Here is a 16,808-nt window from a genome sequence, read left to right as displayed (position 1 = left end):
TATGCCCTTCAAAACACTGGTCAAAGGAATGAATGATTATTATAAAGCAAGAGGCTGGACCCCAGCTCTCGAGGAGCATGCATTCTAGGCTGGTGACTGAGGCAGGAACTCAGACTCAGGAAGCACATCAGGGACCCAGTTACCCAAACTGTAATACCAGGCCAGAGTAAGATCCTGGAACCAGAGGGATGCCCAGGCATTAGAAGTGGGCTGTGAGATCAGAGACTGGCCTGGAGCCATGCTGATGGAGAGTGAGATTGGTGCCCCCTGATTCAGGGCAGATCCCAGGTCATGCATCTTGGGGCCAGGTCACCCCACTGTAAGAGCAGACAGAGGGGCTGTAGGGCAGGATGCCAGGCAGGGCCTTCAACCTCTTGGTAAATGTCAGGCAAAGTTACCCAGCTTTCAACTTATTCCAGATGTAGGTGTCAGTGGACACTCTATATTGGCATAGCTTGCAAGGAGAACACGAATGACTAAAGGAAAGAATGAAAAACAAACAAACAAGCAAACAACAGCAACAACAAAACAAGTGAAAATGCTCATTCAGAAACCTGAGCTGAGGGTTTGAGGTGCCAGAAGACTATGACTAGAGGATATTTGTGATGTCAAGTGAGACAGCAGTAGAGCGAGTATCTGGGGATTACACTGTCCTCTGGACCATTTCTTTCCCTCCCTCCCTCCCTCCCTCCTTCCGTCTCTCCCTCCCTCCCTCTCTCCCTCCGTCCCTTCCTTCCTTCCTTTCTTCCTTCCTTCCTTCCTTTCTTTCTTCCTTCCTTCCTTCCTTCCTCCCTTCCTAGAGGAGATGCTCAGGTGAGCTCTGTTCATGCAAACCCTCCAGCTTGGGGAAAAGAAGTGCCATTGCCAGTAGAGGTGGTGTCTACAGAAGCCTAGAAAGAGAAGTTAGGGCAGGGAGAATTTGGCCTGGTTTCCCTGGCGCTGTCCAAGGTACTTTCTAGTAGTTCTGCTCAGCCTCCACTCTCATCTTCGTGCTTCCTAACAACTCAGCCTGGATTCAGAGCTGCCCTTGCCTCACTCCAGTAGAGCTGGTGTGTAGCCATCATCATCATCATCCGGTCCAAATCCCTCACCATATGCCAGAGGGAACCGATGTCCAGAGCAAGTGAGTCAGGGCAGTGCCCCTCCTGGAGAGGAAACTTGCAGTCCCACATCCCTGGCTCCCACTGCACCGTGCACGGAGTTCCTGCTGGCTCTGGGTTCCGGTCCTCCAGTAGCTCTGTGTGCTTTCACTAGCTACAGAACCTCTCTGAGCACCAGTGTATTCACCTGTAAAGTAAGGGTGAGTAACACAGTATGCTTACAGGGCGGTTGTGGGGATTACTTCATAATGCGCACAGTAAGTACTCAGCGAAGGTCAAATTCCCATTCTTATTACAAGGTCGTCGATATCTCCCACAGTCCCTGGTTCAGGCTCAAGTATGTTTTGTGATTTGATGTCCTACTGTGTTCCTCGCATTAATCAGCCCCTGGGACTTTATAGATTAATGACCACGTTTCCTATTCTTGAAGTATGCAGAGGCACAAGGAATCCAAGGTCTTAGGTCAGCTCACTTGGGTACATCTGGCTCGGGACTGCTTTGGCTAAGATTGGCCAGTGCGACCTGACAGAGACAAGGCCAAGTCCAGGGGAGCGGCCCCGCCCTGGCCTGACGATAGTGCTCCCACCCTGGGAGACTTCTAGGGCGGAGCCCGTCAAGAATGGGGACGCGGGGAGGTCAAATGCCTGGAGGGGGCGGTAGCGCACGTAAGGTTGGGACCCCAGCTTTGCCTGGGGTTGGCAAAGGGCGGTCGCTTCGTCTGGTGGGGAGGAAAGGGGTATCCTCAGCCAAGGCCCTAAAGGCCGGGCAGCCTGGCACCAACGGGCGTTCGAGCACCTGCAGGCGTCTTCAGCGACCCCCGGGACTCGGTCAGGGGCTTGTGGGCGCCAGAGCAGAACGGGAGAGCGTAGGCTGCAGATGCCTCTGGGACGCCTTCGTGGAACGTTCGCCTGCCGAGACCTTCCCGGCCAGACCTCCAAAAAGCGGTTCCAAACCACAGTGCAGGTGCTACAGGCAGCGCTCGGCGGAGCGGCGGCGGCCACTGCGTGTGCCAGCGCGCGGTCCCGGTTCCCAGATCGCTGTCCCCGGGCGCTCTGGTGCCTGGAGGTCAGCGGTCCGCGGGCAGCGGCAGCTGGCGCGGCGGAGGGCCGGGGGCGCGTGTGTGCGTGTGCTGGGAAGGTGGCCCTCCCCGCAGCCGCCGCAGCGCCAGCGCCTCCCCCACCCCCTGCGCGCACAGCTCGTCCCCGTCCCTGGAGGCGGCCCGAGCCGCCGCTGAGCAGCCTCGCCTTCGCCTCCCGCGTTTCCTGCCGTCCGCCCTCCCCAGGCCCGGCTCCAGGGGCTGCCGCCTAGCAGCTCCCTGCGGGAGAGCGGTTCAGAGCGCGCACGGGGGAGGGCGGAGGCGGCCCGGTGCGGGGCGGCAGCGCTGGAGAGAGGCGCGCGCGGAGACGCCGGCCCCCCTCTCCGCGTTTGCTCGCTTGCTCCCCGCCTCCCGCACTCCGCTCGCTCCCACCCCTTCCCGGCGTGATTGATCCGTCACGGGCGCCGCCGCTGCCGCCGCCGCCGCGGCCGTTCTGAGCGGAGCCGGAACCCGAGCCCGAGACGGAGCCGGGGCCCGGGCCGGCGCCATTGCGCGGGCGCCGCGGGAAGAGCTTGGCGCGGGACGGCGGGCCGGGCCAGGCCATGCGGGCCGAGTGAGCCGGCGCCCGCAGCCCGCGGCGCGGCATGGCTTCCCCGCGGAGCTCCGGGCAGCCCGGGCCGCCGCCGCCGCCGCCACCGCCGCCCGCGCGCCTGCTGCTGCTACTGCTGCTGCCGCTGCTGCTGCCTCTGGCGCCCGGGGCCTGGGGCTGGGCGCGGGGCGCCCCACGGCCGCCGCCCAGCAGCCCGCCGCTCTCCATCATGGGCCTCATGCCGCTCACCAAGGAGGTGGCCAAGGGCAGCATCGGGCGCGGTGTGCTCCCCGCCGTGGAACTGGCCATCGAGCAGATCCGCAACGAGTCACTCCTGCGCCCGTACTTCCTCGACCTGCGGCTCTATGACACCGAGGTGAGTGTCCGGCTGCCCGTGCCGTCGGGGCTTCGGGGGGCAGTGGGGTGGGTGGTTTGGACAGGGGCAACCTCCGGCCTTTGGTCAGAGCCCCTATTGACCGGCCCGCGTCTGCCGAGGCCACAGAGGTCTGGTGCCCAGTGCTCACCCCCCGCGGTCCTGCTGGGCTTGGCTGGCACAGCTGGTAACATTTGCCGAGCACCCCCTCCTCTGGTCTTATGTGTGTATGTGTGTGTGGGGAGGGGTGGGGGTGGGATGGAAGACTGGGGTCTCTTTTGACCTGAGAAAAAGGAGTGGAGAAGGTGGGGGCTGGACCCCCAAAGGCCTACATTGACTGCCCCTGTCCAGGTCCCGCTCATGGGGCTGCGAGGTGCGGAGTGGGAGGAACAGGCTCATTGACTGCAAACTGGGCCACCCAGGGCCGGAGGGGCCGCGGGCCTGCTCACAGGCCCCCAGGGAAGCCGAGCCGCGCTTTGAGGTCCGGAAGGCTCCGGAACCCAAGGGGCTTGAGCGTGCAACGTGGCTGAGCGCCTGGTGCGCGCCAGCAGCTCTGAGCCCGCACAGCGCGGGCAGGTGTGGGGCCACCGGCTCTGCAGCGCTTCTGCCTGGACGCGCCCGGCGCTGCCTGTGGCCAGAGCGATTTCAAAAGGAGACCCCAGCCTCGGGTTAGTTGCTCAGAAAGTGCCCTGGCAGTTCTCGTCCCGGAAGTGCAGTGGTGTCTGGCCGCGCCGCTGCTGTTGGCCGGGCGGTTGCAGGCAGTTTCTCCCGGCTCAGGCTTGAAGCATCCTACCTAGTTGCCCGAGCACGGACTTGGAGAGCAGTCCTGAGCGGAGCCAGAGAGCCAAGGGCTTTCCATCCCAACACCCCTCCCCACGGCCTCGGTTTGGGTTCTGCCTGAAGCCCCAGAGCGGACCTTCACCGCCAGCCCAGGGCTGGAGCGTGCGGAGCGGGTCTGGAGGAGCGATCGCTGGCCGCGCAAGGTCGGGTTTGCGAGTTTTTCCGGACTGAGCGAGCCCCTGTGCTCCGGCCGCAGCGTTTGAGACGCGGCCTGAAGGGGGCAGTGATTTCCTGTGCAGTACGCTCGGTTGGCGCCTCTTCCACCGCGCGGAGCGGGCCGAGGCGCTGGGCTTGACCCTGGCTTCCTGGGACTCTCCAGGCGCTTCTGCTGGAGTCCAGGTGCAGAACCCTTTTGTGGGGAGGGTCGCGCTACCGCTCTGGTGGTGCAATCTGGGCTTCCCCTCCTCCTTGGTCGGACCCTGTTTATGACCCCAGAGAAAGAGCAGAATCTAGATTATATCTTATTCCCTGCCTCCCCGGCTTCACCGGTGAACCAGCTTGCTCTGCGCTGTAAATAAAAGGTGAAGGAACCGGTGGCAGTTGGCAGCGGTGCGCGCAGGCTGCTGCAGGCGGAGAGGCGTCCTCTGCCCCAGAGGATGCAAGCTGGCTGGCTGTGCAGGGCTAACCCGGTGTGAAATCATTTCCGAATGACATTCCTGTCGCCCTCGTCTTTGCCCAAGCATCTCAAGTTCTGTGGGGGTACTTGTCTGGCACACATAAATGGAGAGAGCAATGCAGTTACAGGGAGGCATATCTTCTTGACAGTTTCTCTGTTGCTACCGCACATATTCTTCTGGAGGGGTCACTGCAAAGCCGGTCTTTTGGGGACAAACACATTTTTAGATAGGGCAGCCCTGCTTGCATCATCACCAAGTATTGTCAGCTGCATAATGTTTTCATCATCAGTTTCTTCCCTTTAGAAAGCTGCCCTGAAAGAGATTTCATACTGGCCTGTTTGTGGCAGCAAAGAGATGGGTGCTTCGTTTCAGGGTGTGGGTTGAAGCCTTTACATTTTATTTTTCAAGTGTGTCTTGATGACTTTCTGAGTGAGAGGACCCAAAGTCAAGAGGATGAGGCAGTCAGAAGACTCTTCAATTCGTGGGAATATTTAGAAAACAGTGGGAAGGAAGGCAGAAGATAATTTCAGCTTGTGCAAACAGAGAAGTGTCTCTAGCCTTTTGAAGGGGTCCAGAGTCAGGGCTTTGGGGTAGGTGAAGCCTGGGTTTTAGTGAGAAACTAGTTACTTTCCACCCTGGATGACCTTGAGCTGGGCATTTAATCTCTGTAAGCCTAGGTGGGAATATTATGTGTACTCTGCAGGTGACACGCAGCTTAAGGAAGATAACAAGCCAGGGTAGAAGATGCTCTGGCATGCTGTAAGCACTAAATAAATGTTTCCTGCCTCCCTTCTTCCTCTTCCTCCACCTTTTTTTTGAGATAGAGTTTTGCTCTTGTTGTCCAGGCTGGAGTGCATTGGCGTGATCTTGGCTCACTGCAACCTCCACCTCCCGGGGTCAAGTGATTCTCCTACCTCGGCCTCCCGTGTAGCTGGGATTACAGGCATGTGCCACCATGCCCACCTAATTTTGTATTTTTAGTAGAGATGGGGTTTCTCCATGTTGGTCAGGCTGGTCTCGAACTCCTGACCTCAGCTGATCTGCCCGCCTCTGTCTCCCAAAGTGCTGGGATTACAGGCATGAGCCACCGTGCCCAGACTCCTTCCTTCATTTTTATTTCCTGTGAATTCACAAGTGGCCTTGTCTTTAAAGTAGAGGTGCTTTCTCCCTGAGCCAGAGTGAAGAAAGGATCAGTCTAGGTAATTTGCAGTAAAATCCAGAGCAATCTAAAGAATGTTTGTGGCCAGTGTTAGAGTGTTTAGGGTCTAGTTTATTCAGATTGACTGTCTTTGTGGACACTGCCTAATTATTTACAGGCTGTGTCACATCGTTTGTAGACTTGAACACAGGGTGGATGAGTGAACAGATTTTGGCTGGATTTGCTGACATTTGCTGTCAATCAGTGACCTCAATGGCCAGTGACTGTGGGCACCAGTATGGACTTTTATGCATATGGTCTGCAGAGAGATGGAGATTTAGCAAGGAATGGGTTAATCTGGTCACTGGGGACAATCTGTCTCAATAAAGGAGCCTCCTACATCCAGATTGACTCTCTTCTGTAAGTAGAATAGTGGTAGATTTTCAAAACCCTACTCAATGCCATGTGTTTTGGTAAAAATGAAACAGCCAAACAGAATACCTGTCTATCAGAACGTCTGCTTCTCTGGTGTAACACCAAATGGCTTCAGCAAATACTTGTTTATATATTCCAATGAGGATTTGAACAAGCAAGACAACTGAAAATACAGATAAAAGAAAGCATCAGAAACTATGTAGAAACATAGAAGTTACTATACCAAGAACCTGGGCTAAATTTGTTATTGCATTGAGTATTATATTTTAGCTCTTGAGCTTCCTGGCAGTCAAGGTAAAAAGGTAAATATACCATATTACTTAATGTTTGATCTAAAAACTCTGAGAGAAAATGCCTTTTTTTTTTAATTTGAAAGAGCTGGGGGTCTCATTCTCTTGCCCAAGTGAGACTGCAGTGGTACATCATAGCTCACGGCAGCCTTGAACTCGGGGGTTCAAGTGGTCTTCCTGTCTTCCTGTCTCCATGTGGTTGTTTCTTATTCTTTGGTCGCCACACTAATAAAATAAAATAATAGCCAAGGAATGAGTTAAAGATGATGTTTTTTTCAATTTGATTAACATTCATTGTGGAAAAGCTGAAAATTACAGAGAAGCATAAAGAAAAATAATTGCCCATAATCCATCTACACAAAAATAATAACATCTAATAATTAGCATCATTCCCTTCCAGTTGTCATTTTTCACTATTTTATGTATCATACTCCATATGCTCTTTTATGTTTTTTTTCCTTCAGTTAATGTTGTATCCTGGGTTTTCCCCCATGTCCTCAAATCCTCCTTGTAAAGATGATTTTTGGTGGCTGTATACTATTCTGTCCTGTGGGTGTACCATACGTATTTAATCATTCCCCTATTGTTGGACCTATATGTTTTCCCACATGTTACTATCTTAAATCATTCAATAATAAACTTAGAGAAAGTTCAGGGAGCCAAGAAGCCCAGTCTAGGGGTGAAACTGTCAGAAAGATCACCCTGATGCCAAGATCTAATGTAGAAATCCCAGCGATTGGTTAGCATGTCGTTTTTCTTGAGTGGCTTTGCCAAAGATCTTTCCCCTTATTCACCATGCTTTAGAAAGGATTTAAAGGACTGTTGAATTGAGGCTGTGCTTCCTAAAAAGGTCTGAGTACAGCTCAGCAGGTGTTTACTGAGCACGTACTGGAGCTGTTGATGCTGCAGAAAAGTGTAAAACATAGCCCTGGGTTTGAGAGAGACAGCTGGCGAATAGAGAACAGGGCAAGAACATATTCATCATTTCTAATGCAAGGTAGAAAATGATAGTGGAGATGGTTGCATAATTCTGTGAATATACTAAAAGCCATGGAATTATACACTTTATATATATATAACATCACCCCTTTAAAGTGTGTAAGATAATTAAATCTCAGTACAGGTTTAACTGTATTAAATCTCAATATAGTTAATTAAATCTCAGTACAATAAAATATAATTTTTTTATTTTATTAAAAAATAAACTTTTTTTATTTTATTAAAAAATAAAAAGATAGGCTGAGTGTGGTGGCTCATGCCTGTAATCCCAGCATTTTGGGGGGGCTGAGGTGAGAGGATTGCTTGATGCCAAGGAGTTCAAGACCAGCCTGGGCAACATAGGGAGACCTTGTCTCTACATAAAATAATTAGCCTGACATGGTGATATGCGCCTGTGATCCCAGCTACAAGGGAGGTTGAGGCAGGAGGATTGCTAGAGCCTAGGAGGTAAAGGCTTCAGTGAGCTGTGATTGTGCTGCTGCACTCTAGCCTGGGCAACAGAGCAAGACTCTGTCTCAAAAATAAAACAAAATAAAATTTAAAAATTTTAAAAAGAACGTGAGCAGTTTCAGATTCAGGCTTACATCTTATTTGCAGCTGCACCCCACTGCCCAGCATGCTGCCTGGCTCTTAGTAAGTGTGTTGTTTAGTACCCTTGTTGCAAATAACAGAAACCCGACTTTAACAGGTTCATATAACTGAAAAAGCCTAAGGTGTGCTGTATGCAGGCATGGCCAAATCCAGGGGCTCAAATGATATCTTTAAAAATATCTTCCTCTCTGCCTCTTGGCTTTGATTTCTTCTGTGTTGGCTTCACTCTCAGGCAGCCTCTCCCCATGTGGTGGCACAGATGGCCTCTAGAAGCTGCAGGTTTACACACTTCCAGTTTAGAAACTCCAGTAAGAAGAGTGTTGCTTTCCCAACTGTTTTAGCAAAAGTCTCAAGCTTATATCTCATTGGCTTGAATTGGGTCATGTGTTTATCCACGAACAAATCACATGACCCTGACGAGCCAGGTCTAGAAATTCTGCCCTCCTTTCATTATGAGAGAGGGAGGTGAGGTCAGCTTCACCCAACCACCTGAACGCAGAGTGGGGGAGAGGTGATTCCTCCAAGGAAATCAGAGGCCATTAAGGGTTTGTATGCCAGTGAGTCTGATCACAAATAGCCACAAAGGCAGGCAGCTGGGGAGTGCTAAATTGAAGAAAGAAACAATAGAAGCCAGGGGCATTTAGAGAAAGGGATGATCACATAGGTCCAGAGAGGCCTCCTGGAGAAGGTAAGCCTGGAAGAGTGAATATAAAGTTGACAGAGAGAGGCAGAGGCTCTGGGAAACGGTCATTGGATACCAGGAAGGGTCTCCAAGATCAAAAATGGAAGCAAAAAAGTGTGCAGTGTGTTTGGAGAGCACTGATGTTATGTTTTCACCCAAATGCAGGGTTTGTAGAGGGAAAGGTGCTGGGTGTGGACGGCTTTCAATGCTATGTCAAGAAGGTTTAATCTGGAGGTTTAATATGTCAAGACTTTAATCTGGAGCTGCAAGGAGCCGTGTGATGTCTTTGAGCATGGGTGTGATCCTATCAAGGCTGGTGGGCATGAAGAGGCTGGACCGGAGACAGAATGAGCCTGGAGTCGGAGGGGCTGGGAAATTACTGTAACAGTTGAAGGGAGTGGTGATGGGGCCTGAATGGAGACAGGGAGGCAGGAGGTGGTGTTGTGAAGAACGGGCAGCACTGAGACCCGACAGGGCAGGAGGGGCAACAGAGAGGGAACCAATGTCTGGGGAAGGGGTGTGTGTCATTGGCAGAACAGTCACTGGAATTAGATGCACCGTAGGGGAATAAGGAGAGAGGGTTCCTGCAGGGGTGAGGCCACGTGCTCACCTCACACCTGTCCAATGAGCCCTGGCCCTAGGGTCAGGAGAACTGGGTTTGTATCCTCATTTGGGCACCACTCACCTGCTTGGTGACCTTGGTGAGGTCTGTTTGCCTCGGTTTCTTCATCGATGAAATGGGGCTGATATACCAACTGCCTTATCAGGTGCATAAGGGACAAATGAGATGATCCAGGTGACACCATCAAATCAATGCTCGGTACACTGCGAGTGCTCAGGAAATATTGCTGTTCTGTTGTTCCCATTGTTATTCTTTCCGTACAGTCTGGGGATCATTGTGCTGACCTCCCAGGACTGTGACAAGGAATAAGTGTAATGGGTGGGGCAGCTCAAAGCCCAGAGTAAATACAGAGCAGTGTGACGGGTCCCTTGTTTTCTGGTGCTGTGTTGCAGAGAAGGCATGCTGGCAGAAGAGGGTGCAGACACTGAGGCCTTTATTCATGTGTGTCTCCCGGCGTGTCTTTCCTTCTGCCTGTGTCATAGCTGTGTTTGTCGCTTTCTCCCCTACTGGCTGGCAGCTCTTGAGGGTGGGGTCAGTCTCATCCCTCAGGGCCTTATGGGGCTTAACGAGCAGCCTGCATGAGTAAATGGTGAGGCGCTGAACTGGAGGTGCATCTATTCGAGTCTGCTTTCTGAGTTAACACCCCCTGGGATGGTTGGTCTTGTCTCTTCCCCAGGATCTTCCTCCCTCATTTAAGGACTGAGGTGGTGCTACATATCAGGGCCAAGCGAACTGCTGAGCTGTAGCTGCCCTCTGCATGTGCCTAGCATGCAGCACTAACCCCCAAGCTCCCCAATATGAAGGCAATATGAGCACCCCAGAAATTCCTCAGACCTAGCCAGGCATCCACGGACATACCTTCTCTGTCCCCAAATTCCTTTTTAAAGAATGAGTTGGGGTGGTGGGTGGAACTGATACACTAAGGGTCTGTTTAGTGTTTGGTATTGGGCTAAGAATGTTAGCATGCTAACTTTATCTTTAAAGGGACCTTCTTTTTATATTTGGCTTTCCCTCCCTGTGGGCAGAGTAACATCAACTTCTTCATACAGAAATCTGAGATCTCAGCAGGGAAATTAGCAAGCTGGAAGTGCAAGATAACAATGCAACAGGGGTACTAAACAGACAGTATCTAGGATATATGTCTTTGGTTAGTTAGGGTAGATGAGGCTGTGCTGCACTAACAAACAAATCCTGAAATCTCCATTGCTTAACACAGTAAGATTATTCATTGCCCACAGAAAGTCCAGTGTGTGTCAGAGGTCGTCCTGGGTGGCTCTCCTCCACTGGGTGGACACTTGTCATTTGGGGTCCTTCAGGAAGGAAATGCCAAGATAGACTTGTAAGCATAAGAGATCTTGGAAGCCATCCCTGTGAAAGATAAGAAGAGGTAGGGAAATCCTCTGTCCATGATGCTGTTCTGACACCTGTGGAAGGAGAGGCAGAAGGAAGGAGAGTTGGGTAGGAAGAGCTCCAGAGCCAAGATTGCCCATTACAGGACTTTCCTATCAGACACAATGAGCCAGGCTCTAGAATCCCCACCCAACTCAGTGATTGGCTGAGGTCCGCTGTGGGAGATTTTACTCTTAGCTTGAAGGCTGTAGCAGGTCTTAAAGGTGCTGCAGCTGATGATCATTAGCTGATTGCATCTCCTCCTGTAGGTTCTTTCGTCAAAGGAGGGTGGGGCCTACCTGGTTGGCTGCCACAGACACTGCCTGTTTCTTCTACAGTGCCCTACTACTTACTACACCTGGCCCTATTCTAGGCTCTGGGATACAGAGATGGATGAAACACAGATCCTGCCCTTGAGGAGCTCACTGTTCAACAGGTGGTCAAGATAGACAAAAACAATTACACGTGGCATAGCCCAGCCACAGGAGGGGTTAGCAGAGGATGTGGGGGAAGGGAAGGCATTCCTCTTCTCCAGGCACCTGGTTGGTTATCCTCCATGTTGTTGGGGAGTAAAATGTAAGTGATTTCTTATCTCTAATGTTTTTTGTTACTTATTTTGGTTTTAGGAAGGTGAGGAAATTAAATGGCATCGTTTGCCCAGTGAGCAGCTGCATTCTATCTATTACTTTCTTTTCTTCTTCTTCTCTAGCGTTATGTAACAGTGCACAGTGAGGCTGGTGAAATGCCTTCCTGTCTGTACCTGGCTTTCCAGGGACACACAGAGGAGCCAGGCTGAAACCGTGGGTGTGTGAGCCCCAGACAGGGTCAGCAGCGGGGTTTGGTACTGGGTTAGTTGCTGAGACCACAGGGAAGTCTTTGCTGTTCTCTGTGAATTGCAGCACTAATCGAGGATCCCTGCTCCACTGTTAGCACCAAAAGGGCAGGCACTGGGTGTGTCTGGCTCCTCTGTGGTCGCCTTAGGCACTATCTCAGGGCCAGGCACAGAGCAGGAGCTCAATAAATATTTATCAAACAAATAGATCTAAAAGCCTGGATTCCAGCTCTCCAGTTCTAAGAGGATTAATGGGCAGAGTTTTAACAAATGGAGGAAGTGCTTTGTATGCCAAGCCGTGTGGGGGTGAGCTTTCTGCTTGCTCTTTATTCATTCTTTCGGGTTCTTATTTAGTGCTTTTGGGGGCTGTGTAGTTGTGGTGTAAAAAGGGGAAAGGGTGCTTGGATGTTCCAATAGAAGATTTTGTGCAAAGCTGATGTCATTCTCTTCTCCTCTGACAAATACATGCAGCATCCTCCAAGGTACATCAAAACCTAGGAAATAAATACTTTCCAGCTTCTGAGAAGCATTATGGTTTTAGGAGGTCAGTTTATTGGAGCAGTACACTAACCAGTGGACGGAGGACTTAGGAAACATGTTCTGATATCTTACTCTCGCCTCCAGAGAGCATGAGAGCCAAAGGAGGCTAGACTGGGCTCTGGTCCTAGTAGAAATTGTGGGAATGAAGCCAGTTCATCAGCCTTGGTGAGTCAGGTGGTCCAGTGCAGATCTGGGTATAGTGAGAAAAGATATTCCCTGGAATCCCCTAATAGCAAGGCTTCTTCCAGGCTCCCTGCTCCTGGGCCAGAAGCTTCTGCTCTTTATTCTTCTATGGTGGCCAGGATGACTCAGGAACTGGGTATGTTCAGCTTGAAAGGGACCGTCTCCCTGATGGTGACAGAATAGGTCTGGACCCCAAACTAAATAACCAAGTTTGTTAGAATTGTGAGTAAAGGCCGGGCGCAGTGGCTCATGCCTGTAATCCCAGCACTTTGGGAGGCCGAGGCGTGTGAATCACGAGGTTAGGAGTTCGAGACCAGCCTGACCAACATGAGAAATCCCATCTCTACTAAAAATACAAAAATTAGCCGGGTGTGGTGGCGCACACCTGTAATCCCAGCTATTCAGGAGGCTAAGGCAGGAAAATCACTTGAACCTGGGAGGTGGAGGTTGCAGTGAGCCGAGATCATACCACTGCTCTCCAGCCTGATCATACCACTGCTCTCCAGTCTCCAGAGTGAGACTCTGTCTCAAAATAATAATAGTAATGAAAAATAAAAACAAAGAATTGTGAGTAAAGTAAGAGTACATTGGTTATGAGCTGGGGTTTAAGAGTCTGAAAATTCTTGGCTGTGTGAATGAACATTGAACACTTTTTTGGGCTGATCGGGGCATTCTTTTGCCAATTTTCTACTTTTCTGATTTTTTTAGAGTAGTCTACATTGCTGGAAGGATGAAGTGTCATTGTCATCTAGAAAATTAGTGGTAGATCCAAAGTGTTGAGTGAGTGGACTCATCTGTCTTCGTCAATGCCCATGTTCCACAGCTGCTGGCAGAAGCAGACCCCCTTCTCCTGCCATTTGGCAAGGACATCATCAGTCACTGTTCAGATAAAATCTAGCCAAAGAAGGACTTTGTGGAGTGATGCATTATTGCTACTCTCATGGTGCGGGGTCAGGAGGTGGCACAGAGAAAAATGATATTTTCACGCTCTTCTTATGATCCACTTGACTTTGTTCAGAGAAAACTGATTTTGAAAGCAATGGCCATACTTACAATAATCATCACTATATTATCCAAATCGTCTTGTTTCTAGAACTACCATTCACTGAAGCCTTTCTGAAAAATGCCCAGAATTGTTTCAGGGATGTAACTGGCTGATGGGGACCCACATGCTCACTCTGGGGCAGATGACCAGAGCCTGTGCGAATGCCCCCACCGAGTTCAGCTGAAAGAGTGCCTTGGCTTTGATGGGAGAGTTGGCTTGGTTGTCACTCCACAAAGCATCCTCTGGAGCCCAAATAACCTTCAGAGGTCCTTCCTGGACTCTAGGAATTCTAGAAACTTTGGGAAGCCTGTGGAGAGCTTCTAAATCTCATGGTCATAAACAAAGGAAAAGGAAATGGGAACATTTAGTTGCAGGTAGGTAGATGAAGAAAAAGAAACTAGAACAACAGTAGCTCACCTTTATCCAGTGCTTACTATATGTTAGCACCTATGTCAGTGCTTTGCAGCATTCATTCATTTAGTCTTCACTACAGTCCTATGAGGTCCTTACTCTTATTGTCCGCATTTTACAGATGAGGCTTAGAGAGCTTATGTGACTTATTTAACATCACAACAACCAGGTGTGGAGCTGAGATTTGAATCTGGGTGGTCTGACTTTGATCTCTGTAGCTTACGCTCTGAGTAAACCAACATCTTCGTATAGTTATTTTCCTCCCATAAAAGCAAGCGGCAAGTTTTTTTCCTCCAATAAAAGCAAGCGGCAATGGCTTTTTTTTTTTTTTTTTGCTTGCAAATTTCACCCCCAACTGCTTGCCTCTCTCTGGGATTCAACCCCACCCTCTCCCATTTCTCTGTCCACCCACTCAGTCATACACAGCCAACCCTGCACTCTCTACTCACTTTAAGTGTGTCTGTCTACACACCTGACTCACACAGATCTGCTCTCTATCCCCTGGCACCTGGAGAACTTGTCGCTTCCAGAACTTGTCACCTTCCGTTGTGTTTACTCAGGGTGGCAGTGTTTATGTCTGGGTGTGTCTCCTGATAGACTCGGATCATCTCAAGGGTAATAGTGGTGCTTCTTTTATGAATTTAGGGTATACTTGCTAAGCACCTACTTGGTGCCAGGCTCTGGGTTTGTTACACAGCATATGGAGATAACTCCAAAATAGCTGTGCTTTCAAAGGCACATGGGGGAGGAGGCCCAGGGATCATTACCATGAAGCATGAGGAGTGTGATGGTGTGGGTGGGCACCCCCGGGTAGAGAAGACAGTTAAGACCACTGACCCAGCAATCCAGTCCAGCGGCCTCCCAGCTTGATACCATGCAGGGACTCACCATTGTTATTGGGATGGGAACACAGCTTCTCCCACGGCCTTGCAGGCCCTCTGCAGTCTGCCCTGCCCACTCCCAGCATTGCTGCTGAGCACTCTCCCTCTCTTCCTTAGGCCCAGTCACATGGTCCTTTCTGTGTCTTGGGTGAGTGTGCTCCTTCCTGCACAGGACCTTTGCATGAGCTGTTACTGTGGCCTGGAATGCTCTTGCCACCTTTCTTCATTCTTTAAATCCTAGATCAGGTGTGCATTCTCTGTCCTCCCCGATTAGGCAAAATCACCTATCATGTTTTCTCTAAGAACCGTGAACTTTCCCTTCCAGTGCTTATCATAGCCACAAGTTAACTTTTGTTGGATTATTTGATCCCTATTGGTCTCCCTCCTGCTCCACAAGGGGACTGTGAACCCCATGAGTGCAAGAACTGGTTTGTTTTGGCTCACCGTAACGTCCAGCACACTTTCTAGCACACAGTAGGTGCTCAGTAACTATTTGGAGACTGAGTGACGGCTGGAGGATTCTGAGGCCAATCTTGACGTTTATAAACGGCATGCTAGTTTTTTTTTCAGTGCCTGTGGGGTGTGGGGGAGACAGCTGGATGCTGTAGAAAGACATTGCGCATCAGTCAGCCTGTGTGTGCATGCTGACACTGCCTGTCCCCTGAGCCCCAGTGTCCTTGACCATAAGATGGGATGGTACTCTCTTAGAGAGTTATTTTGAGGGTTGACTTGGAGCATTCATGTCAAACACTGAGCACAGAGATCCACACTGAGTAGATTTTATACTAAGTTTTACTATTATTATTTATTATAATGCATATGAAAATGGAAAATGCTATGTAGTTGCATAAAAACTGGTTCTTATTTCAGTGGGGGATTGTGCGTTTGAGGCCAATGAAGAAGTTGTGGTCTGTGTCTCAGTTTCATTGAATGGGGTTTTTAAGTTAGGGGGTGTTTTTAAGCCCCATCCATTTCTGGAAGGATTTGAGGTGCACCGAGAGCTCAGTGGTGAAGCCTCCACTGGCCCTTGGGGCTGGTGTCCCCAGTGAAGTCTTTATAACTCTGCTTTATAATCACTACTTGTTATTGTCCACTGCCCCACCAGGCTACGAGCTGGGCCAGCCCATGAGGACAGGCACAGCATCTGTTTGGTGTCTGCTGTGCCCCAAAGCCCAGGACAGAGCCTGCAGGTACTCCAGAATATATGTGAGTGAATGAAGGCCTCTGTGTCTGGAGCACCCAGCACGGCCCCTGGCACATTGCAAATGCATTTCGCATGAGTGGTGCTAAACACAAGGTAAAATAGAACGATTTTGGATAAAAATCACAACTGGGCCCCTAAGTGGAACAGAGAGAGATGATGTTATCAGGCATCTGGTGAGGAATGGATTGTTCCAGTTGAACACTGGATTTGAAGGCAGGACAGAGATGCTCTGATGTTCCTGTGAGATGAGGACACATTTCCTTTTAGGATCCAGAGACAAATCTTTTAGGTTAGAGGTAGGGCGGTTCAGTGGAAAGAGCTCTGGATTCTCCATGGGTGACCCAATGTTGACACTCTTTAATGGATGACCTTGAGCTCATCATTTAACTTCTCTGCACCTTAGTTTTATCACCTATAAAATGAGAATAGTAAGGTCTGCTCTGCTTTTTCATAGAGTTATTGCAGAGATCGGAGAAAGAGAGAGAGAGAGGAAGGGAGAGATATAAGAATGTGGAAGGGCTTTAGGAAGCTGTAAAGTGGTGCAGATATAAAATATGCCTGAAACTAAACACAAAGAGTAATCAATTCTGGGTCATTCTCTCAAGACCATTGGATATTTCCAATGACAACTTTATAGAAGACACAGTGATGTCATTCATGTGAGTGATTCATTTAACCCCCTAATAAAGGAGGACACAGTATTAGATTATAACACTCTGAAAGCAGTTCTTCAGGGGACCGAGGTTTTGTGACCTAGCAGGCTGTCTTACTGAAGAATCTAGAACAAGAGGTAGTTAACATGTTTCCTTTCAACTGTTAAATGCCTTCAAAAGCCAGTCATCTGTTTTTGGCAGGCCATCCACCACCAGGGTATTGATCAGGGGTCTCAGGGCAGAAACTTGGGGGCATGAAGGTTAGTGAGGGCTGTCTTCTGTAAGCATCAATTTGGGATCCTGGCCATCAGTGGGGGCCTAGACCTCAAATCATTGGGGGTTGCTAGTTGGGTGGCTG

General features: G+C 50.2%; 1 protein-coding gene across 1 annotated transcript in view; it reads left to right on the top strand.

The window, feature by feature from the left end:
* Positions 1-2,584: 2,584 nt before the first annotated feature.
* The window catches only part of LOC105477203 (gamma-aminobutyric acid type B receptor subunit 2), a 419,718-nt gene continuing 405,494 nt past the window's right edge, over positions 2,585-16,808 (top strand). The window contains exon 1 of the mRNA XM_011733608.3: positions 2,585-3,101. Within this exon, the coding sequence (XP_011731910.1) occupies positions 2,781-3,101 (321 nt within the window). The 5' untranslated portion in view covers positions 2,585-2,780. The remainder of the gene's footprint in view (positions 3,102-16,808) is intronic.

The sequence above is a fragment of the Macaca nemestrina genome, chromosome 14 (assembly GCF_043159975.1).
Source record: "Macaca nemestrina isolate mMacNem1 chromosome 14, mMacNem.hap1, whole genome shotgun sequence".
Classification (NCBI taxonomy): Eukaryota; Metazoa; Chordata; class Mammalia; order Primates; family Cercopithecidae; genus Macaca; species Macaca nemestrina.
This window is presented reverse-complemented; position numbering and strand designations above follow the sequence as displayed.